The 25,548-nt window shown below is 36.8% G+C and overlaps 4 protein-coding genes, 1 long non-coding RNA gene and 1 pseudogene across 10 annotated transcripts in view; 3 read left to right on the forward strand and 3 right to left on the reverse strand.

The window, feature by feature from the left end:
- The window catches only part of LOC143177512 (uncharacterized), a 118,450-nt gene that overhangs the window by 51,254 nt on the left and 41,648 nt on the right, over positions 1–25,548 (forward strand). The gene's annotated exons all lie outside the window — the stretch shown is intronic.
- On the reverse strand, positions 1,317–7,956 carry LOC143188737 (modular serine protease-like). Its single transcript, XM_076393161.1, has 9 exons — positions 7,878–7,956; positions 6,193–6,544; positions 5,196–5,300; positions 4,703–4,920; positions 4,323–4,538; positions 4,054–4,218; positions 3,171–3,469; positions 2,693–2,849; positions 1,317–2,211 (listed from the first exon to the last, which is right to left on the reverse strand). The coding sequence occupies exons 1-9, from the start codon at positions 7,933–7,935 to the stop codon at positions 2,024–2,026; spliced, it is 1,758 nt and encodes a 585-aa protein (XP_076249276.1). The 5' UTR covers positions 7,936–7,956; the 3' UTR covers positions 1,317–2,023.
- Positions 9,317–11,720, forward strand: LOC143188689 (uncharacterized; annotated as a pseudogene).
- On the forward strand, positions 11,483–13,077 carry LOC143177071 (uncharacterized). The gene is made up of 4 exons (XM_076374844.1): positions 11,483–11,922; positions 12,083–12,148; positions 12,246–12,458; positions 12,559–13,077. The coding sequence occupies exons 1-4, from the start codon at positions 11,724–11,726 to the stop codon at positions 12,687–12,689; spliced, it is 609 nt and encodes a 202-aa protein (XP_076230959.1). The 5' UTR covers positions 11,483–11,723; the 3' UTR covers positions 12,690–13,077.
- LOC143177448 (uncharacterized) lies at positions 13,177–15,757 on the reverse strand. Its single transcript, XM_076375346.1, has 5 exons — positions 15,536–15,757; positions 14,932–15,272; positions 14,252–14,445; positions 13,909–14,176; positions 13,177–13,747 (listed from the first exon to the last, which is right to left on the reverse strand). Exons 1-5 carry the CDS (start codon positions 15,665–15,667, stop codon positions 13,177–13,179), a joined length of 1,506 nt encoding a protein of 501 aa, XP_076231461.1. The 5' UTR covers positions 15,668–15,757.
- LOC143177143 (uncharacterized) lies at positions 17,010–24,830 on the reverse strand. 6 transcript variants are annotated; one of them, XM_076374946.1, is made up of 16 exons: positions 24,724–24,830; positions 24,437–24,566; positions 24,231–24,363; positions 24,028–24,141; positions 23,833–23,954; positions 23,549–23,745; positions 23,324–23,472; positions 23,182–23,247; positions 22,947–23,104; positions 21,918–22,865; positions 21,605–21,835; positions 21,459–21,511; positions 20,022–20,125; positions 18,632–18,676; positions 18,329–18,544; positions 17,010–18,001 (listed from the first exon to the last, which is right to left on the reverse strand). In XM_076374946.1, the coding sequence occupies exons 2-16, from the start codon at positions 24,476–24,478 to the stop codon at positions 17,733–17,735; spliced, it is 2,847 nt and encodes a 948-aa protein (XP_076231061.1). In that variant the 5' UTR covers positions 24,479–24,566; positions 24,724–24,830; the 3' UTR covers positions 17,010–17,732. The 6 variants fall into 6 exon arrangements, with proteins under 6 accessions (XP_076231061.1, XP_076231060.1, XP_076231064.1 ...); XM_076374945.1 differs by having other exon boundaries at positions 20,022–20,128; XM_076374949.1 differs by lacking the exon at positions 18,632–18,676.

A 25,548-nucleotide genomic window follows, 5' to 3' on the forward strand; every position in this document is an offset into this window, starting at 1 on the left:
CCTCTGGCCGGCGTAGACACAAAACGACCACTTATCCAGGCGGGGAGAGGAGTGGGCCACTGGCTTTCTCCGTTTCGAAGCCCGCGGCTGTTCCGCAACCTCGTAAATCGCAAGACGGAAGCCGAACGAGAAAAGGGGGATAAAAAGCTGGGTGTACGGTGGCGGTGAAAGATAGACAGCGAGGAACAAATAAATGGGAAGCTAAGAGTGGGAAGAGCGAGGGAGACAGAGCGGAAAAGTGGCGGAAAGGGGGGGGAAGGAGAAGGTGTGGGGGTGTGCAGAGGGGGTGAAGTACCTGGAGCTCTTTCAAAAACAGAAAGAAAAGGGGCGGGAGGGGGCCGGAAGTAAGTTAACGGAGAAGACAGCGAGGTGGTCCCTGGAAAGAGGAAAGAGAATGGATGGAGCGGTGACCGAGAGGGGGAAGGGGCACGACGCAGAGGGAGAAAGTGGAACTCGAACGGGGAGAGAGAAGGAAAGCGCGATGGACCCCTCTTTTAAAACGTTCCCTGCGGTGAAATAAATTGGCGTCGGCGTGTTTACACGTTGAGGGCGGTAGGTAAAATTCCTGAAGTGTAGCAAAGCTGGCCAGAAAAGGTGAATGGAGAACCGGAAAAAGGGGTAGAAGCCGACGGTGTCGACGGGCGCTAGCTGGGTAGTACAAACAAGGTGAGCTGTTTAATTAATGATCGGGCTAATTAAAAGCCCAAAGAAGGATATTTCAAATATCACCCCCTGGAAACCGCATCCCCTTTATCAACCACTTGTTTCTGCCTCTGTATTTAAGGTAATAGATAAATGGACGTGTGGAGAAAATATTATGATAATAGAATTAAAAGTGTTTCGCTTATTAATTCCTACGTTATCTTCCTCAGTTTACGACTGATAATTAATGCGGGAGTCTGAGGTTACTCGTTATCTCCTCTTCAGACTCGTTAAATTAATTACGGTATTGTTTGAGAATGTGCTTTAAAAATATGAACACAGCGGTACCATCCACATTTTTATTTTTAACATGTATTACACGTTTCTATGCAACAACGAGAAACGGATACAGAAACTTTTCATCGCGAAACAGAATTATTATTAACTTTCATAAAACTTTGATAAAACACATGAACCGAATTATTGCGGTTAAAAGTAAAGTAAATAAATTCGTGTTAAATAACGAAACAAATTGCACATTGTAACTTACAATCAGTAATTTGTTTTAGTAAGAATAAATAAATTACGAAGTTCACGTTCATTTATACTTCTACGTCTCAAAGGTATTCAAGGAAGTCAGAAGGTAGATTGATTAAAAAATTGTAGACGGTAAATACGGTTTGTAGTTTAATTTATCGAGAACTCGACAAAATCGTAGCTAATTCCTATGGGAAAACACGATTGCTTCAAACTCCAAATAAAAACGTTTTCATTGTAACAGTTTTGCGTCGCGTATAACGTGACTCCTGTATAAATAACAGGTGTTGCTCATTCAGATCGACTTCGGATAAAGCCGATACCAAAAGTATTCATTACAAAGAGCATAAAAACGTTTCGAAGCTATCCTGCTAATTTTGTGACTGATCAAACACAGCACTCTCGCATTTCACCAATGCTGTTAATAAAGTAAAAAGTATATCCGCTGCATATACAATTGAATTCCGATACGAGTTTTCCAATATTGGCAAATAACTAATGACATTACGAACTTCTCATATTTAAAAATACTTAAAAATATAAATATCATAATTTAAAATGTAAACCTAGAATTGGAAGATTATGAAATTTTCAATAAATAAAGATACATGGATATTTCAAACGGAATAAACTGAATCGTATTTTCTTCTCAGTAAAAAACATAATCTCTCGAAATATGATTCAGTTCTGCGCATCGACAACGATAGGAGACAAATTTTCTATACAAAAACCTAGTTTAATAAAATATAACCGTGTTTAATTGATTCGAGTATGATTAATATTTTTCTTGATCTTTTATCGATGCTGTGCAAATTCACAAAGAGAGGTAGATTATACAAGTTGTTTACACGGTGACGTAAACGGAACGAATCCAATCTCGGAAGTAACCAGTAGAGGTGAACACGGTGTATGAGTGATAATCACATGTGCTGTCCTTGATTGGACTGACACTGACGATTCCTCGAAGATACCATCGCCCGTCCATTTCGAAGCAGAGGCCACCGCCACTGTCCCCTTCACAGAGACTAGAACCTAGTAGATGAAAACGTTTATTACGAAAAATAAAGAAAGTCATTCGTAAGATAAAATCCAACTGATGACAGAGTATCATCGCAAAAAACGAACAAAATCTCTTAACTAAGTTGGAACAAACGGTGCAGATTTACTATAAAAAAAGAAAAAGGATAAACTGCACTGATAACCTTATAACGTCATTGCGCTATTGCACCATCGTTACCGGAAGTTCCTTATTATTTTCTATATGAATTACTGTCGATCCTTGGAAACTGTCAAGGAAAAAATAAATTCTACATAAGTGCGGGATGGTAGAAATTACATAGCATTTATCTTTGCCTAATAGAAATTGTAGTGTAAATATTACGAGATAAAAAACATGAATTTTTCTTGTTAATAGCAATTTTCACAGAAACTGTGACATTCATTCCAGCTATTACGCAAGACACATTTATCATTCTACATACTATCAATTATTTTGACGTTCGATCTGACTCACCGTTCAATCGACCAGCACAGAATTTGTCAGGCGTGATGTATCCCCGAAAATCATTGGGCACATCAGATATGCACTGACCGTAAGGTACAAACGGCATGTTGATCTCCTGCAGGGTCACGCTAGGCTCGCCCACGATCGTCTTACCCCATCCCACCGACTGTAATTAAAAATACCTCGATAATTAAATGGATCGAGGAGAAAAACGAAACACGACCCAGACAAATTAGTTTTAGAAGATAAAACATCGCCAGGCAACTGGCACGAATTAATTGTGGAAACATAATCCGACGTGACTTAATTAGTCAGTTGAAACCAGTGGCGAAAAGGAAGGGAGCTAAAAAGCCCGGAAGTACGTCGTCAAGAAAGAACGTTGCAGCAACGTTACAGCAAGCTCGTTGCGCGGGGATGAAATTAATCAAAATATAGTCAGCATGCCCGACTGCTCTGTATCTTTAATTAATACAATCCGTGGCCTTACCTTCCCACTTTGGCCCACTTGCAGCTGCTTCCTCTCGTAGACGTTGTCCCAGTCTATGCAGATCGGTCGTACCATCGCGGTTAACTCGACCGGGGTGGCCAATTTGATCAGGGCTATGTCTTGCGCGAAATTCGCCCTGGCACCCATATACCTCTCTGGCAACAGGATCTCAGCCACCGACGACTTCTGCACGTAATTTTCTTCGGCGTTCCAATCGCGATAGTGCTTCCCTGCTGCCACGTAGAACCGCGATTTATCGTGGGCTTTATTGTACACCTCGTCGTAGAAACAGTGGGCGGCTATTGGAAATACCTCTTATACATCTTCTGCTCGTAATTACGGATTGTAGAAGATTTGAATTAGGTTATCTGATAAATTCGTAGTCTTCCATTATATATCAGACGTAAATTGATAACAGGATATGCAAGGGGTGTGAAACATAATAATTATTATATGTTATTGGCTAGAGTAATTCTACTACTTCATTTTAACTCTGGTGTGCACATTGGGATTCCCTGGTTTTTTCGAAACTTAGTTATTTAAAACTTTGAGCATACACTTTTTTGCAGAATATATGTATATCGACGTAAGAATGTGCAACAAGGGGAACTTGAAAGGGTTTTGCGATATTTTCATAAGAACACAAAAAATGAATGCAAGGAAATTTACAAATGAGTACACGGGTACCTAATTGTACACACAGAGGATTAAAAACCCTCATGAATTATCTAGATGACCTATTTATAATTCAAAATAAATTGCATATGTTATGAAATATCTTGAACGGTGAATGTAGAATGCAGAAATAAAATCGTAGTACTTTCGTAAATATCAAGTAACATTCGAAATAAACTAACAAATGAATTCCTTCAGCCAAAATTACCTGATACAACGATACTGTTGCTTATGAGAGAGCCTCCGCAAATTTGCTCATACTCGTTCTCTCCTTTCTTATTGTAAATTCCGACGTGCCACGGAAATATCCCAACTTTGGCCTCGAACCCATTCACGACTAGCGTGTTACCTTGTGAAACAGGTATCCCACAATCTAGCGAAGTAGAATGAATTAAATTAGGGACACGATTGTGTTAATCGTATTTAAAGCATACAAAATTCACGTTTTTTAATGAAACGAAAAAATATATTTCTAACCTGGGAGACAACGAAAGATTCTTCGATCCCATAGGCCATCTTGAAGGCAAGTAATTTTGCGATATCCTGGGTCATTCGTAACAGGTAATTTATAGTCCGATTTGCATGACAAAGTCGCTTCTGTTCCTGGTCTAATTTGTTCAGTACAAGGCACTTCATTTCCCTGATAGGTGCATAGAATATTCACCGTACTACTCGTTAATGCAGGACACGTTCCTGATAAAATAACATTTGAAATAAAATACTGAAAGAGTAGGACATTATTTTTACCGTAACAAACTTCAACAAATGTCTACATGGTGATTACCTATCTAGGCAAATAATTTTTTGCTTAAGGCATCTAGAATGATTTACCAAAATATTTCATTGAATCGACTCACTGAAACACAAAGGCTGGTTGAGCCACGTTTCGTTGATGCAAACGGAAATACTAGTTCCGCTCAAAATGTAATTGTCCCGACAGGTGTACGTCAGAATGCTGTTCTCGGGGACTTTGTCTCCAGGTCGCTTGGAACAAGGTTTACCGCAACCACCTAGTACATAACTTCCACCTTCAGGTTGTTCGGGAAGGGCGCAGCCAGCTTCGTTTCCTGGTTTTCTGTCACGTCCAGTGCGAATAATTAATAATGCCATAATTAAACGTAAATAAATAAGGGAATAATTGAATTCGATATGACCCTAGCTGCTTTTTTAGAATTTCATTCAAGTTTGCGATACATAGAGGCACGATGGGGTTGGAACTCACTCGTACTAATTACTCGACAAGTATCTCCAAAATTAGCAATTTTCTAAACGCGAGTCATTCATTTATATATTTTATCTACTTTGTTCTTTTGCTTACTTTTTAGTTCCTTTTATAGAGAATTAACTTACGTGTTGCAGTTGTATTCGTCGCTCGAATCGTAACAATCGAATTTGTTGTCGCACTTCATCGACCTCTGCAAACATTCGCCGCTTCCACAACGAAACTCGTTTTTCCTGTTTTTTAAAATAACAACAAACGTTGATTACGTGTTTGGAGACGCTGTGTGCAAGGCGTTTCTTGATTGCCGCATTTCATTCGCGCCAGCCGAGGCAGAAATGAAACGATTTCGTCAGGGAATTTGTTTTAAATGAACCTTTGACTTTCTAACTTGTTTCCCCTGTTTCTAAAATACATCCAAAGTTTACGTACAATTTATATCGTTTTACAACTTTGCTGGCTATCTCAAATTTGCGCGTACTGGCTGAAGCGTATCAAATTCAAGAGTATGTCACATATCTCTAATTGTAATGTGAAATTATTGCTTTCGAATTAAAAAATAAATGAGCACTCGCTTCCACTGTCATTTTCCAAGAGAAGTGGAATTCTTTAGATTATGTTTCGATCAACAACCTCTCTCGATCGTGTTTGATACTTTTACTGCGATAAGTACTTGTATAATAATATCGCATTGCCACCTCGATTGCTTTGAGTGGGAACGCGTTCTCTGAACGACAGTTGTGCACCAGATATCGCATCGTATTTAATCACTCAGTAACACTGTATATGGACTATCCATTAAAATTACAAGCCGCATTAATCGCTTTGCAGCGAAAATGTATCTAATACAAGGATTATTATCAACGATGAGTTTATACCAACAAATTAGATAATTCACGATATCGATGACTAATGCATTTATAGGATTAGTTGAACCTGATCGACTGAAATTTTATGTTTTCATCAATCACTGTTGTCTATTCAATTACTAATTAATAACAGCTCTTCGAATTACTCAAATTCGATGATTTTATTTGATTAAAATTATACTGATCTTGACAGTGTAACAAAATCTGACACTATAGACACACATTTCCCATTCCCATTCAAAAATTCATAATACATTACCTGCATTTCTTTGGTTGTTCGTCTGTACTCGGAACTTCCGTTTCGTCGACGTCTATCCTGTCTACCACTGGTTTCATCCCACCATTACCTGGTTTACCCCCAGGAGGTTTTTCATCTTCATAATCTATATTCGGTTTCCATGGACCTTTTCCTGGTTTTCCACTCCATCCTGGTGGACCACCGCCAGCTAATCCTGGAGGAACACCTCCACTTAAACCTGGAGGGACACCACCTGGAGGACCTCTCCTGCCTTGTACTGCAGATTTACCCCATCCACGACCAGAAGATGCGTCACCAGCCGAGCGTGCCCATGCAGCGTTTCTTTTCAGACGAACACTGTCCTCATTGGCCACTAACAAGGTGGGAAATATAGCAATAGGACAATGAATTCTTAGATGCTATCGCGGGAATGTTATTGTGTCGTTCCGCAGTGCAATTGGTTCTGTCACGCAAGTACTGTTTAGCGGAAAAAATATGAATTACGAGGAAATAGGAGGCAATTAATATGTACGGAGTTAAATGGTGATTGATGAATGCAACTTTGAATGCTACAAGTTAGATATTATTTCATATATATATACAGGGTGTTCGACAACTTGTGTCAGAAATTTTGGGAAATAATTCTGCAGGTTAATATAGGAGAACAATCAAGAATGAGGAAATTGCGCTAGGGACTTCTTTTTAGACTTATTAATTGTTCCAAAAACGTCTAAAATTTGTGTGAAATGTGTCTGACTTTGAACTTATTCTATTTTCGACGTGCATTAGTTCAGGCAGCGGAGTCAGTAGAATGAGTCCTGAGTCAGACACATTTTGGGTTTTTTCTCAATAACTATTGACTCCGAAATGAAGCTTGAAACACAATTTCATACTTCTTCATTTTCGTCTTATTTCAGCGTGTAGAATCACCCCTTAAAATTTCTGACACCTGTTGTCGAATATCCTGTATACACATGTACCTATACAGGGCGCCCATGCTGAATCAGGCCAACTAAATATCTCTTCTCTTTTTAAGGGCATGAAAATCATCCATGTTATAATTTGAATGGTTTCAAAGAAAAAATATCATGGAAGAACAATCTTTTGTGTAGAATCATTTTATTTGTTTTCTAAAATTTCGAATTATTAAAAACTGGAGGTATTTAGGTGGCCTGCTTCAGCCAGGATATCATGTATATACTCATGTTTTACATATATACAATTGATATTGTATTTCAAAATATATGTACCATTTTTTCAGTAACAAAAATGCATTAGAACACTTAAAATCGTCCCACAAATTTACTATCCCTTCTTATAAATTTGTTTCAATTCAAAACGTAATAAATAAATTGAAATCTTCCAAATTTTCGAATTTCTTGCAATTTTATCCAGACTTTAACACCTACATGTGTGGAAACGCAATAGTTAGAAAACATTCGAAGAAAAATAAACTAGCTACATCACAGAGGAGACATATTTTGAGGGAACAGCAAGATTCACTACCCTTCGACCTCCAGACGATCAAACTTCCAAACAGATCCCATTAACGAGCGATCCCGTTCATTCGAAAGCCGAACACGTCGCGAACTCGGAAGTCGCGTCCCTGCACCTCGTAACTTCGCGCGCGAGTCCTATGTCTTTTTTCTCCGTTCCTCTATGGAAGGTCGACCATAAAAATCGGGGTCATTATGAAGGCTACTCACGCGACGCCACTAAAACCACCAACCAGAGTGCCAGAGAAAACGCAACGCGTGCATTCATAACTGCGCTATTGCCGTGACACCATAGTGATCACCCACTGTTGATAGTCGACGAATAACTGACTGCAACGAGGCAATAGCTGGTCCTCTGGCTCGTCGTCGAGCTCGGGGAATGCTCGCCGATAACCCGGGGCTACAACTCAACGAGGACGCCAAAACGACCAAGATGGACAACAAGAAACCGGTTAGATTGGAGTCACGATTGATACTTAAAAAAACAATGTAAGGAATGTGTATCGATGCTCGAAGATTACTTCCACCTAAACTGTATAATCACCGTTAAATTATGCCAGTTTAATATCCGGAGGAGAGTATGTGACCGATGAAAGCATGGAGTGGTAGAAAAGGAGTTGGAAGTACGAAAATGCGCGGCCTCGAGTATATCTGCATGTATTGACAACTAAAGTACGTTATCATTAACATGATAAATATGCAAAGGCAGTGAGTGTTAATTGTGTCAGCAGCCTACAACTTTTACATTGACCTACATTGTAATAATGTGATGTATTTCTCTGAAGATAATTAAAAATTAAATAAAGACTGCATACCATTAGCAGCTCTATACAGATTCTTGGAACTTTGATAAAACTCGTTCCAAACATCGTCAATTCGTTATACTATACTTAAAACACACTTCTCAAAACAAGGAAATTAAAAATGATGTCATCAGCAACTTTTTATTAAATTGTTGGACAAAACTACGTCAAACTGACTCCGTGTTACGACTTCCACAGAAGTTATTAATATTGAGTGAAATTGAAGATGATACTGAATCTGTTGCGCAAGACAGATTGCAACTAGGAGCAACGCAATTACGCGAATTCGTATCGTAGGTGTATTATGTAAATACCAGTACTAATAACTACTGGCTGTGGCAGCGTCATTTGTAAAGATGCTATACACTAGATATACTATGAGGAAAAAAGATAGCTCTAGACTTTATCTTACGATCAGCTTACTAAATTAGAAGTTAATATATTCCATTGGGATTTACCAAATTTAATCACTATGAAGGTTATCAAGCAGGTTGATCATTAGCTAGGTTTCAAGAAATGTATGGTAACAATTTTAAAAAGAAACAGAGTGAACTCGACATCACGTACAGTTTCAGCGTTTCCTAAAAACGGAGTAACAGTTTTACTCTGGTTTTGATGGACGCAGAACCGCTGTTGTCAGGTTAAAATTACAATTTCACCGAGCATTTAAAAACTGAATTGAATGCCGCCGCGATACGATTCAAAAAACAAACGAAAATTATATTCTGTGTCACGGGACGACTGAAAAACTGCGTGAAACATTTAAAACGTCTGGAATAATAGGAATTATTCGTGACAACAGAGTTTACTTCGTTTTTAGCGTTCGTCGTTGCGGAATTTTTAAAAATGAACGTAACATTGCAAAAACACGAAGCGAAACATATATACAAAGTCCCGGAAGGGCTTCGAGAACTTTGCACTGACATTTCACGTGAGGTAAACGCGTGCAATTAGCGTAGTTTGTAGTTATTGCAGTTTAAGGGTTATTTCTTATCACGAACGAAAGATTAAAGTGTTCCTTGTGAAAAGGAACACTTTTCTTCGAACACTTATTTCACAAATTATTCTCTTTAAACACGATAGGAATCAAGTCGAAAAATTTGTGTAACGTGTTCTGAATTTATCAAAAGAAACCTTTATGAAAATCTTTTTAAATATATCATCAACTGGGTCGCTCATTTGCCAAACCAGTTAACTCTACCTTAACAATTAAGCGCTTTAGAACTAAAATTTTAAAAAATTCAGAAAGTAAAGTCACTCCCTTTGACCTGTAAACGACTCAGCTATTATCACGTAACCACACAATAATAAATAACTCCAATACAATAACATCTGCCATAAAGTTACTATTATATTTTTCAACTCTACAAGTGATTATACTAACAATGACCCGTTACTTCTCTAACTAAAAACAGGTTCTCCGTTCCCAGCCTACAGACATATACGCTTTCATCGCAGAATACGTGGACACGCTGTTGATCACACGCGAGAACACGAAAAGTACATTTCCCTCAGGGTCTTGGAGGATTTTATCATTTCTTTTATTTTCAACCAAACACTCAAACAAACATATACTATCGTTCTAGTCGCGGTGAAGGTCGTAAACAACATTTTGCTTGGAAGCCAAGCCATTCTGTCCATACTTTACCGAGCGGGCTTTAGTTTAGAGCAGATCGCCGTCGCAGCCCCGCGGATCCAAGTAAATTTTATTATCGCGTGCTAGATGCTTATCGACGCTTACATGGTACGTTTCGCCTGCTTTTTTCCCTCGCAGAGAGCATTCCGCGACTACCTGGACAAAGTTGATATACAACCCGTGGAGGTATGCGGAGGTAAAAAATTAAAGATTGAATCCTAAAATATTATCCTTGAATAGTGTTGTTCTTCGAAAGCTTCTGCTTTGACATACGAAGACTCGGGAAAATTATGTAGTAGAGTTAGGAGGATTATTAAACTGCGGATTTTTATGCATTTATGGAAATTTGATATATGTAAAAAATTACAGGATACCTATACTATTCAAAAATATTGAAAATATAAGAATTAGAGTTGAAGTTATAGTATTAGAAGTTGAAGCAACTTTTTGTTTAGGTTTCACTTCTTTAACAGTGTTCATAAAAACATGAAATTACATACTTAAAAATTCGTAGTCTGATGATTATACATCATTATCTGCAAATTATATAGAAATTGATTGAAATGTGTTATCTAATATATAGATGACACTTATGATGAAGAGTCCAAGATATCGATAAGAAGTATCTTAGAGTCAACAGGGGCAACGCGTGAGGATGCTGAACGCGCTGCCACAGTGATCCAAGTCAGTGTTGACGAAATTAACTACAGTGACTCAACACGATGCGTGACCGAACACTTTACTCTATTATCAGCTCAGATTTTCATTTTCTCTATCTTCTGAATGAAAATTAGGCTGCGTTTCGTGGTCATTATGAAAGGATGGCTGTACACGAAGCTCAGGGTAAAGTTCAGTGGCAGAGAGCACTTACAAATACGATGGATATTCTGAGAAAGGCTGGTGCCACGCAAGCGGAAATTTCCAAAGCTGCTAAACATATAAAAGTACAATTCTCTTATTCGAGAACGATGTTGTTAACAAAAAACTAAATCTATCGTTATTTTACATAGTTTGCTTATCGTGGTTATTACACCAGAAGAAATCGGAGGATAGACATTCGTAAGATCGTAATTGTCTGCGACTAAACAGATTTTATATCAATTCTTTGAGGCTGAAGAAATTCAGTGATCTCGATTTCCTTAGCGGAAGAGGAAGAAGAGTCCGAGAAAGATGAACGTATATTGGAGCCTGCGGAAGCTATCCAAGCAGTTGCTTGGATGGATGTGATGTACGAAGACTCTGGACTACCATTACACAAGGCCCACGAGGCTGCTACAGTTATTCAAGTAGAGTTTAGCATGTATAAATGTTTTTAAAGCGTACTCAAACAATTCAGAAGGAACTCAATCCCTTGTTAAGAGAACTAAATACAGACTTAGGCACTTCTGTTAATATATCTGTGTGTCTACAATTTGGTTACAATTAGGAATGCAGTAATTTGTGAAGTAGGATTGATAAAAAGAAGATATTTGTATGAATCTTAATTTCTTAAAATTAGAAAATATTAATAATACCAAAAATAAGGGTTTCATCTTCCTATCTTCACATTGACGCCACTTTTGTTTCAATTTAAAGAGAGCTTTCAGGAAATATCGCGAAAAGAGAGCAAGTTACACCATGCAGCGATTAGAGTCAACGAAATCGATGGTCGTAGAGGCTATCGTCGACACTTTGCGGCAAAGAGTTTTTGATAAAGTAACGTCGCGTAAAGATATTCCCCAAGAGTATGGTACTCAAGAGGAGATGGTGGCCACCAGCACGAAGCTTCAGCTAGCTTTCAAGGAACATTTGAGAGTGTCACGTATATCGCAGGAAGGTATAACAAAACAATTCAGCGATCCCCACGAGTTCAGATTTTGTAACTTAAATCAGAGCGTAAAGAATGCACGAACCACGTTAAAAAATTCACTGAGCTCGTCTGGAAAGACAAGTCATCAATTGAAACTTTAACAAGACAGACAGTAAATTTTGATTAGCTTTCTTGGAACCTGGCAAAGTGGTCCACGAGGAATTCGAGGAGGAAGGAAGCGAGGAAGGCGAAGGTGAAGGAAGCTTCACTTTAAATTTTCTCCGAAATACCGGATGAAATATTCACAATGAAAAATAAGCACGAAGTTGTTAAATTAAAATTGATCGCAGAACTGAGCCCAACGTCTGAATACCTGCCACGGGAATCAGAAGCGAAATCTGAAATAGAATACACGGAGGAACAGTTGACGGAAGCGGAAACGGATGAGCAACGTGCATCAGAAGCTGAAATTACGTCGGAGCATTTGCCTACGAGTCCCGAACCACAATCAGAGCCTGAGACCGAATACCCCGAGGAATTAGAAGCTGAGGAAGACGCTGAAGGTAAGGGGGGGCAGGGAAAAGGAAAGAATTAATAATGACCACGGAGGGGAATTTATTTCACGCGCAGTGCGCAAATCAATTAATAACGAAACCGTCGCAGGCCAAGAGGCGACAGAAGTCGAGGGATGGAAGCAGGAAGAGGAGATAGAAGAGCAGGAAGAGGAGATAGAAGAGCAGGAAGAGCCAAATGTTGCCCAAGAGACTGGTACCGCGGGCGACGCGGTGGAATGATATAAATGCCCTCGTTTATTAACTTTATTAAAGCAATATACTTCCAAAATAAGTGTATTAACTTTATTAGCGTAATATACTTTAAAAAATAAGCCTTTTGAAGAGCGGCAACGCGTGAGGCTCCCGCAGCCGAGTAAAAAAATGCTTTACATGTTTCCTCCTCTTTGCGAGCGTCACGTCAGACTGCGAAACTTGGATTGAAAATTCACGCTTTCAAAATTTTATGATTTTAATAAAAGTTCCACAAGTGTAAAACAATTTTTATTTACATGACAGACAAAGTGTTCGAAAATTTATGTTTCCTCCGCCTTTGAAATATTTCTCAAGCTAACTCTTGTCACTTTTAATACGTTTTAATTTGTTTTATAACATTCAAAGACAAAGTTCAGAAAAAGTATAGATTACAAAAAAAGGGAATACGTAATAAACGTACGTACTAAAAGACAGTACAAATACAAGAACTTAGTAAGAATTAGTCTCGTCGGATCTAAAACGTGTGTCTCCAAGGTGTACCTTTCGTCGAACAACAAGCGCCAGTCTTCACTAAACGAGACCTCAGATTCTTGAACTGACTACAGTCGTTCTCCCTGAAGATCTGTCCGCAACCGCGTCTACACGATTTACCTATCGACGAGCGATTGTCTCGATGCCAACAGCTGTCGTCCAAATATTTGTCTCGTTTCGTGTTAACAGTATCCTCCATTTGACAACTCATTTCCGAAGCGCACGACTTGCTGCACTCGTCCTTAGCTCTCTCGTCAGAAAAGTCAGCAGCACCGGAATATTTTTTGTGCTTGCACTTCTTGCTGGCCTTATACTTCTCCACTAAAATGCACAGGGAATCCTTGTGATTAATCATGCCTATAGAATCGTCATACTCCTCGTCATTCTGCTCTTGAACAGTTGATATCTTCTCCGAATCCTTCAGGCAACAGTCGTGGTTGCATAATGAATCGTTCCCAACGTGACCTTGCTTACAGGGACATTTTTGCCCTGTGGAGTTCGATGAGCAGAGATAAGTGTCCGAAGACAGACGTGGCTTCTCCTTTGAAGAGCACCTGGTGAAAAAGTTTCGGTTAGAATTACTAGAATTCAGTTTCCTTTTTAAATATTAATTACACATCGCACAAATCTATGTCTAAGCATTCAATTAGCTCAAAATAAGCTTCAAAAGTTAAATACTCTCAAAATATCCTGTACTAGAACTTCTAGCTCAAACCTGTGGTAATCTTCGCGGTAACAATGATGACAGCAGTTATGAGGATGGAAGCAGCGGTGACGACTTTGGGAACGACAGTAATCTCGATGAGGTCGCAATAGGTCGAAGGTGGAGTGCTTCTCGCAATGAAAATCGCAATTGTGGAGGATGCTAGGCGACGAGTTGTCCTTTTGCGAGCCGAAGAAGTTTAGCTTCGATCTAGAGCCCCGATGATCGGACTTGCACTCCTTTTCCCCGGCGTTGCAGACGTGTTCCTCCGTATTGCAGTCTAAACGAGGCGAAGTTATCGCGATAATTCATTCATGAGTCTCGTGACCGAAGAACGCGAAGAATCTCAACTTACTCCGTTTCTCAGACGAGCCGCTGTCTTTAACATTATCTACTTGATCGTGGGCTCTGTCGTACAGAAGATTAACGGAATCCAATTTGGCCGAAGTTTCCCTCGGACTTCGTCTTTGTAAATGGGAGTATGAAGTACGGCAACGACTAGAATGTCTGGACTCCGTTATAAAACTTTTCATCGTTTTTCCCTCACAACTGAAATTGAAAGAGGCAGAAAGTTTTAGAGGGACTATCGACTGGTAATATTTTCTATTATAAATGTGGCAGGCGGTATATAAAATTTTTTAAACATGTTGGAGTCCTTCCAGGAAAAGCGCATAAAATTGGGATGTCACAAAAAATCATATGTTTACTAAACTGTAAACCTGTTGTACCTCTCATTAACATACACCTATCTTCTTAATTGACTTGCAATTGGTAATTCCGACATTTTGGAGGTATAACTATGTTAAGAAAGTAGAAGAGTTTCAATGACTGGTTATTGAATGTTCTTAGTACTTTAATTCTGAGTATCGTTCTTTTACGACTAATTTGTTATTGGAAAGGAATTATTATGATTCATTGAAGTTACACACTCTAGAGAAACTTCTACTGAGATGATTTACATTTGTGAGAAGGAAAGATCATTCTTATTCATTCAGTAAGTGGGATTGGCTCACAGAAACCAAGAGAATATCGTACTTTTCTAGTTGCTCAGACTTGGTCGGGTCGCCTTTCCTCGCGATCTCATTGCATTCTTTGCTTGGAACGATATCAAGCGTATCCCCCGCGCTGCACTGATCCCTCGTCTTGAAAGTGCTCATCGGTTCATTAGCTTTTGCAGCCTCGTTGCGTTTACGACAGCAACTGCAGATTATTGGTTTCTGAAGTAAGTTTTCCTTCGTCGAACCACTTTCCCCGCACTCGTCGCTCCATACCAACTTGCCCTCGACACGATTCGATCTTACGTTCGTGCATTTCCTCGTGGAAAACTGAACGTCCTCTTGATCGTTCGCTTCTTCGTTCACTGAGACGCTTTCCGCCTAGTTCGAAATGTATTTGAAAAATTACATTGTAGGTAATTGTAATCAAGAAATCTTAAAATTAACTGAGAAAAGTGTACAAACTGAACTATAATTCATAGTACAGCTAAGAGAAGGTGATTCTCTGATTGAAAAATACTTGAAATGATAGAAGTTTCATGTTCAAGAAGAATAACTTTGACATTGATTGGCCGATGAAGATGGTACAATTTACACGTAAAAGTATTCATAAACATTGTTCAGAGTATTAGAAAAACGCTTACCTTATCGTACTTCTCCGGCTCCTCAGGATTATCATAGAGACCGTAATTTTTTGGAAACTTACGTCGAGCGCGTCGAAAAGCTATCGCAGCTGCCACCAGCTGATGCGAAGAGGATGGGCAAACCTGAGACATCGCTAAAAGATCCTTCGGACAGATCCAATCATCCCTCTGACTTTGTCAAATTCGATACGACATTCGTGATGGTTGAAGTTTCGACGCCGAAAGGATGATTAAATAATGAAGTGAGCTACGTTCTACGTAACTAATTCATGAAATGATAGTACATAATTGATTAATAATAAGAGGCTAATTTGATTCACTATGGTTAAATGAATAAAGATTACTGCAAATTTAAAATGAGTTCAATTTCTTTTTTTTTTCGAATAATGATACTTCAGCAGAGAATCTTGGCGTCCTGCTTTAATTAGACGGTGTAATACGTTGAAATAATTATATCGTTTTATGGTACTCGATCCTGTTGTGCCTTTTATCCCATATCGTTCGCCCTATATAATGAAAAGCAATTCCGCGAGCATATACAGCTTCATCGGATTTGCATTACACAGAATTTCGTCTGGCATGAAAACCTAAGCCAATACTCGATCACCGCACGTACTGTGTTGGAACGTTTAACGACTTTAATTAGGGGGATGGGCGATCGGTAACAAAAACAGGACCGTTTTAACAACGTCTGCCAACTGAAATCGATACGAGGAGTGAATACACGTTTGGCGAAGGAACAATAATCATCGATAAAGGGGGATCATTATGAAACAGTTTTCTTGAGCTCAGAAGGATCTTAGATAATTGTGAAGACTATGAACCTTTGTAGACGTATATTTAGTGTAGAAAAAATAGAATAAATATAAACTCTATAATAGATAATTACTAGAGTGGATTCTCGTTCTCGATATTTTCATTAATACGGAAATTACTGGAACATATTAACCAACCTCTATAGAAATTAATTGATTTCTTTTAATGTTTCAGGAAATTATACGTCTAATTTAATTATCGAGGTATTTTGTACTATTTGATGATTAAAACATTTATATAAAAAGGGTTTTATTCCTATTAATATATAAAAGATAGGAAATATTGAGACAAGTTTGTGACGCTTAAATTAATTTATTCAAAAAATTGTAGTCCATCGGAAAATATATTTCTATAACTAAATCATAAAAATGATCACTTAACCCAAGGTAAAAGACTTCGTACATCAGTTAAAATTCAATGAATTCGACCTGTGACGTTTGTTCCTGTTAACGCTAGAATATACTGCACCGAAAATGTACAAAATCCCGTGTGAAGGCGCTGAAAATGTTGCTGACCCTGTTCATTGAATCACAAAACTCCAGATATTGTACTGTATCGGTAACTAATATTTCGCTTTGTTTACAAAGCTAGTCCACAAATGGATGGTGACAAAGTTATGTGCAGAAGGAGTCCTAAAATGTTGATAACGCTTCATAGAATCGTTTATAACGATTTATTCACGTTTCCATACAAAATCGCATACACCGCATGTATATTGTCTACGTACATATCATACGACAAGGCATGGCGTCAACAACATGGAACAGACGTCATACCAGAAGAACTTCGAGAGAGGCTAGTTACATATGATACTATAGATACAAAAGAATTACACTCCTAGTTCCTCTTGCATTGTATGTGTGTGCGTGAATACTAAAAGCATTCCCTGAAACTATGCAATTCAAATATTCTCTTATTCGCTACATCTGCACCCGCATCGCACCGATAATAGTCTTCGATTAGCAAACCATGGTCGTCGCCATGATTTGACACAATGATGTAAATTAGATTCATAATTGAATCTTATTTCGTCGCTAGGCCACGCTATGCGCTCGTAACGTGGTATTTATAAATTCATTGACTATCGTCCGCTAGCTAAAGCTTAAACACGTTTACTATAAATAATCTTTACTGTATACACACTTTTTACAGAACAGCATCTTGCAGCGACACATTCTTAACGAATAATTAAATTATAGTCAACTATGTTTCGCAAGGAACAATCGAATCGTCGATAACATAATGCAATACCATCCGCTTATGTCGATCATGCCCTTTGACACTATCTACGGGAGAACGAAGCGTAGATAAAACGGCGTGAAATCGGACGGACTGCATCAGCCATCTTTAAGGTACTAGCGTAAGAACTTCATGCGTGTATTTAATTCATCCATGGTGGACAGGAAGTCGGTGGCTGATATGTCTGAGAGATTGGCACCTGATAATGCTGCACGGTCTGAGGTGGATGCTGCGGTCGCTGCTGGTGATGCGGCGGCGGCGGCGGTGGTGGATTGCAAATGGATTGCATCAACGGATGTGAATTGTAAGGAGGGGGTTTTGTCGTATACGGCGGCATTTGATTGTACTCGACATTCAACGGGTGCTCCATAATCGCGTTTTGAACGGGCGAACGATTACCTTCAACATGGCCTGAATAATTACGGAAACATTCAGTCATTATATCACACGTCCAACACCAAGCGAGGCATGAAAGTTAGAAATATGAGCGGAGATTGTGAATTAGTTAGAAATTATTTCGAAAGACCAGAATCACATGCTCGAACTTTCAAGACTCAATAAACCAACTCAATCTTTTCAAGAATTTCTTTGAAAATTATTTACAAGAAAAAATACATATATGTGATTTAAACTTTAAATATTCTAGTCGTAACTCTTTAAATTACATTTACAAATTCATATATCTAAATCTAAATTATAAATATTGTCATCGATCGGATCGTTGTTTTTTGTGAATACCTCTTGGTCTAATTTGAGGTGGTGGCATATTAGTTGGAGGTAATGTAGGACACACTCCTTGATGCTCTCCATCCCTTGGCATCGGCGGTGGTCTGCCCCATGGAACTCTAACGTGATGAGCTTGCCATGGCGCCTGCGGTGGAAGCGGAGGAGGCAAAGGTGGACCACCTCCAGGATGAACAGTCACCGAGTCCCCTACTGGAGTCTGTTCATTCCCTAGTACAGAAATATTCGCACGAAGTTGCATAATGGTTAATAGAAAACAATGAAAACTATACCGTAACAAATGTTAAATAGGTATACCTGAACTTATGCCTGCAGTTTTTTGATCCATGCTTCGCTTTTCACCTAAATAATGGAAATTCATCAAATGAAAAGAACTGCATAGAACGATACGGAAAGTCTATGTATAAAATGTGTTTTAAATATGGATTAAATATGGCAAATAACGTACTGAAATATTGTAGAGCAATTGATAAGTTATGGAATTTCGTTAGTTATAAAACTTTTTGCAAATCCAATTAACATACTGCTTGCATTTGCTCGAAATAATATCGCGTTAATTAATCATTACATTAATATAACACATGTTATATTACTCCTACTAAACAATTCTGAGTAACAATATTTCACGCCATTAACCATTTCCGACTAAAAAAGATTATTATAAATACTATAGTAGCTGAAAACAGATTACGTAAAAATATATGTATAGTATCATTTTGGATTCCCTCGTTACCGTTCCACGTAGAACTCGTTTATTTCACACATTTCAGCAGGCTTATAATCTGTAAAACAGAACTCATCATTAACGATTATTTTCTACAAGATTTGTGTTATTGGTGAATCATCCATGAAAACGTCCGCGAATTAGCTGTAAAAGAAGACATAAATAATGAAACGAATTGCACGTAGATGTCCAGCAAAATTCAATAAATTTCTGTAAGTCTTATTCATACAGGAACAGCTACATTCAATGATTTATGAGCTAATAATAATTAATATTAATATGATAATATGTGCCGCTACTCCGTGAATTCACATGCTCTGCTTCAAAAGTTTGATCTGAAGACAATAAAATCCTAAAATTTGGAATTGTTAAACATAAAATGTTAAAACGTATAATGTATTTCAACATAAGATGAACGATAATAATTATAGTTAATAGTGGTTAAAAGTAATCACTGAAATATAAAATCACTTTGTCGTACAGAGATCTGAAAACACATACATTTTAAAGAAAACCAATATTATGAAGAAGCATTCAAATTAAGATGCTCAAGTCAACTATCAGAACTATATAATATAATATAGCAAAAGTTCAATTCTAAATAATAATAAATAAAGTTAAATCGAAAGCAATCTATGCAGTAATATCATAAACCTTGTAGATATTCTTGATGTCCATCTGCAAAGTATATGAATGAGTACACGAAAGAAGCAGATTGCTAGGATGTATCAATTAAGAGCGAGACTCATATTGTTTAGCGAAAATATATATTTACAGTAAGTAATATACTACAAAGCTAAGAGTATTAAGAACCAATGCTAGATACCCATCTGAAATGAATATACAGATATATCAGTGACTTGTAGACACAAAAGGAAACTCTTAGATTAAAACATTTAAAAACAAGAAAATTTTCAAAAGGTATCTAGCACTCTTTCATTTTGAATACTCTTAGTTACAGACCTGGATGTGGAGGTGGCATAAGCAGCTTGTTTCGATCTCCATGAGGTAGGCCCGTAGCTGTTGGTGATGGACCATGTAACACTTGCTGCTGCCGATCACCTTCTCTGCTTAAACAGTTCAGTTTCCAATTATTAGCACAAAATTGGTTATTATAGATAAACATTTCAAAATTTAAGCAAATATCACCTGATGCCTGCCATGGATATTTCTGAAATGTTAAAAGTACCTGGTGTTTCCAGGTTACAGTTAATAATACGACATTTTACACGAAAAATGAGTACTTGTATTATAACTTAATACCACAGAATATCATAATGCTAAACATCTATCCAATTGTTTTGCATCTATTCTGTAATACAATTGTTTCAATTGTTTCATAATTTAATTTAGCTGCAACATTATAGCTAGCAAGAAAATTACGAATTATATTTAATATCTAATTTAGTATATTCATAACTAAATAAAATTAAAAGCATATCACTTTTTTTATTGCGTTTATAAAAAAAAGCTTCATAATCAGGACAACAAGTAAGCCTTCTCTAAATGTAATATTCTGTGAGAAAAGCTAATTATATTCACAATCAATTACTTTAAGCACTTTGCTAGTTTGTTCATATACATATATTTATATAAGTTTATATAAATTATTTATCATAATTATATAAATATACATATAGTTTTTATAGACTCAATTTTGCTCTAAGAAGACCTGTTACTTAAAGATAATTTGATTGTGGATATATAAAAATCTTGTTACCAAGTTATAGCTTAGTAACACTAAATCACTGTTCCTTACTCTATAGCATTAAATGTTTTTAATATTTATGATTATTATTCTATGAGTAAGAAACAATTTAAATTTACTAAAACTTTGAACACTTGAATCCATTCCCTTCCTATATTTTGACTTTGGTACATCTTGATCAAAGCAGGTTTCTGAAAGAAATTTAATGTATTGGAGTGCACGTATTTAAGCACATCATAGTACAGAGTAGATTGCACGAAAATCTTGATATCTATATACTGCTAAAGCAATCTCTAATTACGTATAAAATTGTTTTTATAAAAGTTACAGAAAACTGCAGTAATATTAGTACTAGTAGATCAAATATTTTGAAACAATAAAGAAATTAAAATTGTGTATTCATCAGAATTTTAACATTATATATGTTTCAGTTTTGAATCTAATAATTATACCAATATAAATTTACTATTAAAAATAAGCGCGTCTTATTTTATATTTTAAATAGTTTAAATAGTTGTATATAATTTTTAAGCAATTGAAATCCTTTAAACCTGCTTTATCCACGCACTGAATTTTAATTTTTCTATTTATTCTAAATAATCGCTCTTTATAAGTATAAAGATTTATATAATTATAACTATTATAACTATAAGTACACAATCTAATGAAAACGTTAAAACTGTCTTACTTACCCTGTTCCATGACGTTGAGCAGGTAAGGGACCACATTGGTATGGTGACGTTTCCTATTATTTATAGGAACAAACATATTTGAATCCTCAGTACATAACATAACCGTAACCATTTTTATTCATACAACACTACATTCAAGAACTTACTGAGTTCGTTTCAACATCTGAAAATCTCCTTTTTACACCATGTGATTTTTGTTCTGGTGAATCAGGTTTTTGATCAAACTGCTGAGGTGATTGCTGAACTGTATAGTGTACTTGTGGCGGTGGTATATGACCATTCTGATACTGCATATGCTGAGCATGGTACTGTATCTGTGCCTGAACTTGTGGTGGAGGTACATTATGTAGAGGTATATTCGCTGATGGCATCTGAACCTATGTAAAATTAAAATTTTTACACTTTAGTTAACATAAATCTCAGGACGTAAATCTCGGCGAATGTAATTTGTTATGTTACCTGTAGTTGACCCTGAGACTGCAACATTTGTTGTGGTTGTTGTGCTTGATACAACCATGGAGCATTTTGCGGTGGAGGTGCTTGGGTCGGTGGAGGGATACTAGTAAGAACGTTCATAGAATTCGACATTTGAGCAGCAGATGGTGGTGGCACAATTTGCGGGGGTGGAACTGGCTGAGGTTGAGGCCCTTGGTCTCCCAATGGTCCTTCTTGCTGATGTTGAACTTCACCTCCAGGGGGAAGAGGATGTTGTTGAGGATGTTGAGGCGACTGAGCGTTAGGGACTAAAAAAGTTTGTGTAGATGGTGGAGGTACTTGTAAATGAAACTGAGGTGTATGACCTTCGAACTGTGGAGGTAACATATGCTGTGCCATAGGCTGAGACTGTTCGTGATTTTGCAACTGTGGCGGTACAATATGTTCCCCAGGTTGTAACACAAACTGTGTCTGTGATTGTGAAACCGGTGCTTGCACTTGTTGATACTGTATTTGATAAGTCTGAGGTACAGGTGGTGGTGGTTGATTTGGAGGAAAATTTGGCGGCGGGAAATGAAGATGTAACAATGGCGGAGGTGGTTGCTGTGTTATATTAATTGGAGCTGCTGGAGGTGGTTGTTGTAAGTTTACATTGACAGCTTCGATTATCCCTTGTGGTGGTGTAGATGACCTTTGTACATTTGGTTGCGTATAAACGTAGGAAACCGCACCACTAACTGGCGCACTGCTACTCGTTATAAAGTTTTGTTGAGCTGGACTCTGCGGCGGTGGCTGACTCATGACATACATTTGAGCTACAGGTTGTGGGGATGATTGTGATCCAGGTTGAATCCCTTGAATTTGTAGTGGTTGTCCAGGATGAATTTGATATTGCACTTGGCTTACTGTTGATGGAGGACCAATTAATTGCACTTGTCCAACTGGTGGAGGTGGCATAAATGTTTGTATTTCCTTAAAGAAAGTATCGAATTATAATCAAGTTAATTTAAATAGATAATTTATTATATACATATTATCTATGGATAATATTACCTGAGCTTGTGGTGGTGGTACTAAAGGTCCAGAATGAGGAGGAATGTGTACTCCAGGTGGAGGAACCGTTATACCAGAGCCTGGTGCACCAGCTACTGTAGCAGTGAGAATTGTTGCTGGTAATGTTACTACACTACTTTGTGGATGTTGTATGATGTCTGTTAAACAAAAACGATTTACAACAATTATAAACATAACTTTCAACAACCATGGTGTGTTAATGTATGTGCTCTACCTTGATGTTGTATAGTAACAACATTAGGCTGTCCCAAAGTACCAATGTTCATAGTCTGAAATTGTGCTGCAAAAAATAAACATGATAGTGGACAAGTGTGTAATAACATTAATTGATTATATAATACATGCATAGTACATACTTTGTTGTATTTGCGACTGTTCTATCACTTGCTGTGATTGTACTGGTGGTGGTTGCTGCTGTATGTATGATTGCAACTCAGATTGCATTGTTTGAATTAAATTAATTGCTAACTGTTTTGCATTCTGCAATGCTTCTGGTTTTGGATGCCTATGCAAAACATACAGTATTGTGTAATTATAGAATAAAAATTATTATTAAGAAAAGAATATATAGATGATCGTACTCTATATACAAATGTAGTGGCTCTGGTGATTCAGCTCCTAAAACTGGATCAATGAATTGTGATCCTCTACCTCTTAAAGTTACATTTGCTCCAGTTTCACCTCTGATATACAGTAAGTTTGCTCCAGCAGCTCCTATAATTCTACCTCTCAAGTCAAACCCTTCTGGAGCATTTTCTATCCCAACACAAATTTTTTCCTATAAAAATCATATACATTTTAATAAATTAATCTGTATATCTAAGATACAGACATTATATATATCTTGGGTAAAAATATTACATACCACCGATGTAACTCCGGAATGTAAACTCATAAGAGGAGGTGGTGCATTAGTAAATCTACTTGGCCTATTCAAAGAACTTTGGTGTTCTGTTTTAATAATTTCATTAATCTTTTGTATAGCCACTAAAAAGGAAAAATAAATCAATTTAATATACTTTCAATAAATATTACTTGGAACAAAATAAAAAAAACATACAATCTACATTATGTTTCGTATGCCCTTGTATGTAAAGATACAAAGAACGTTCATTAGGACAACGTATCTTTTCTTGTTCTGTCATGAAACGTCCACGTGTTGAAACAGTAGCACCTATATAATATGCATTAAATAAACAACTGTACAATAAAGATGGACTACATTTAAAGCATGATTAAATATTACAAACTACAATAATCTACCTGAATAAGAATTGATTTCATCTTGTATGTAACCTTTTGTAAGTAATGTGCGGGCACTAGGAGGTATTTCATTAATTTCAAACTCTGATGTATATGTTTCCCCATTTTTAAATGTGGTATTGGAAGCAGTTAACTGTTTTTTTAATGAAAAAATGCATTAGTTGAAAAATCGTTTGTAACAATATTACGCTATTATGCGGATGTACCTTATTATTAGAGTCTGAACCCCTTAATTTTCCTTTAGCCATGGAGTTGAAATATGTACAACTTTATGAAGTATGTTTTTTCTCATAACGATAACATATGCACAATCCGCACCATGTCAATATTTTTCCTCTGTAATGGAAAAGTTAAACGAATGATTGTAACATCTCTGTTACAACAATAGAATTTTTGGTCATTCGTAGAGCTAGTATACGATATCAATGTGAGGTTATGACTTCTAGCAATAAATTTCCAACTAAGCATCATTAAATAGTACTGTCATACATACTCGATCGTTTAATAAAAACTAAACGTAAGCCACAATTTCATGTTGAAGGAAAGTTTGAAAGCTTTACTACCGAAGTTCAAAGTAATCTCGTAAAAATATTAACCGATACTACAAATCACTCCGTTCTTTTAGTATCATGACTATATGAGACGCTATGACAGTGACAGACTTGCGCGTACCGCAGTGAAGGCTAACATTAGCCATACTCACTAATTTTATATAAAATGATAGCAATATGTTATTCCACTATTAAAGAACTAATTTTAATTATTTTGTTTATTTCCTTTTACTATGTTGTATTCGTGTTATTATTCTACTTTTATATCATGTGTATAAAATTATTGCTGATATAAAATTTAATAAATATGATAAATTATTAATCTTACAGATTTATTACTATTGGTAGAAATGCTTTATCATATTCAAAAAAAATATATAAAATATAAACAGATATACGTTGAAAGGATAAAAGAAAACGAATATTTCATATTTTAATTAATAAATGGTTAATTTTTTATTTTATTATTCCATATTTAGGTATGCATTTTGGTGTTATATAATTCATTTACACTATAAAGAATTGCGTGCTATTGATAAAAATATCGCTTTGATGCACATTCTTTTTCATTGTGCAAATATAAATTAATCACATTTGACTAGTTTGCGCAACTGATCAGTACAGGGGACAATAAACTTAAAAAATTTTTTATACTTAATACTATAACGCAAAAATTCGTTAATTTTTCGTAGTACATATATACTGTGCTCATATCTGACATATTTACATAGATATTGTGAAAATAAACAAACAAATGAAATTTTGGA

This window comes from Calliopsis andreniformis, chromosome 3 (assembly GCF_051401765.1).
Source record: "Calliopsis andreniformis isolate RMS-2024a chromosome 3, iyCalAndr_principal, whole genome shotgun sequence".
NCBI classification, from domain to species: domain Eukaryota; kingdom Metazoa; phylum Arthropoda; class Insecta; order Hymenoptera; family Andrenidae; genus Calliopsis; species Calliopsis andreniformis.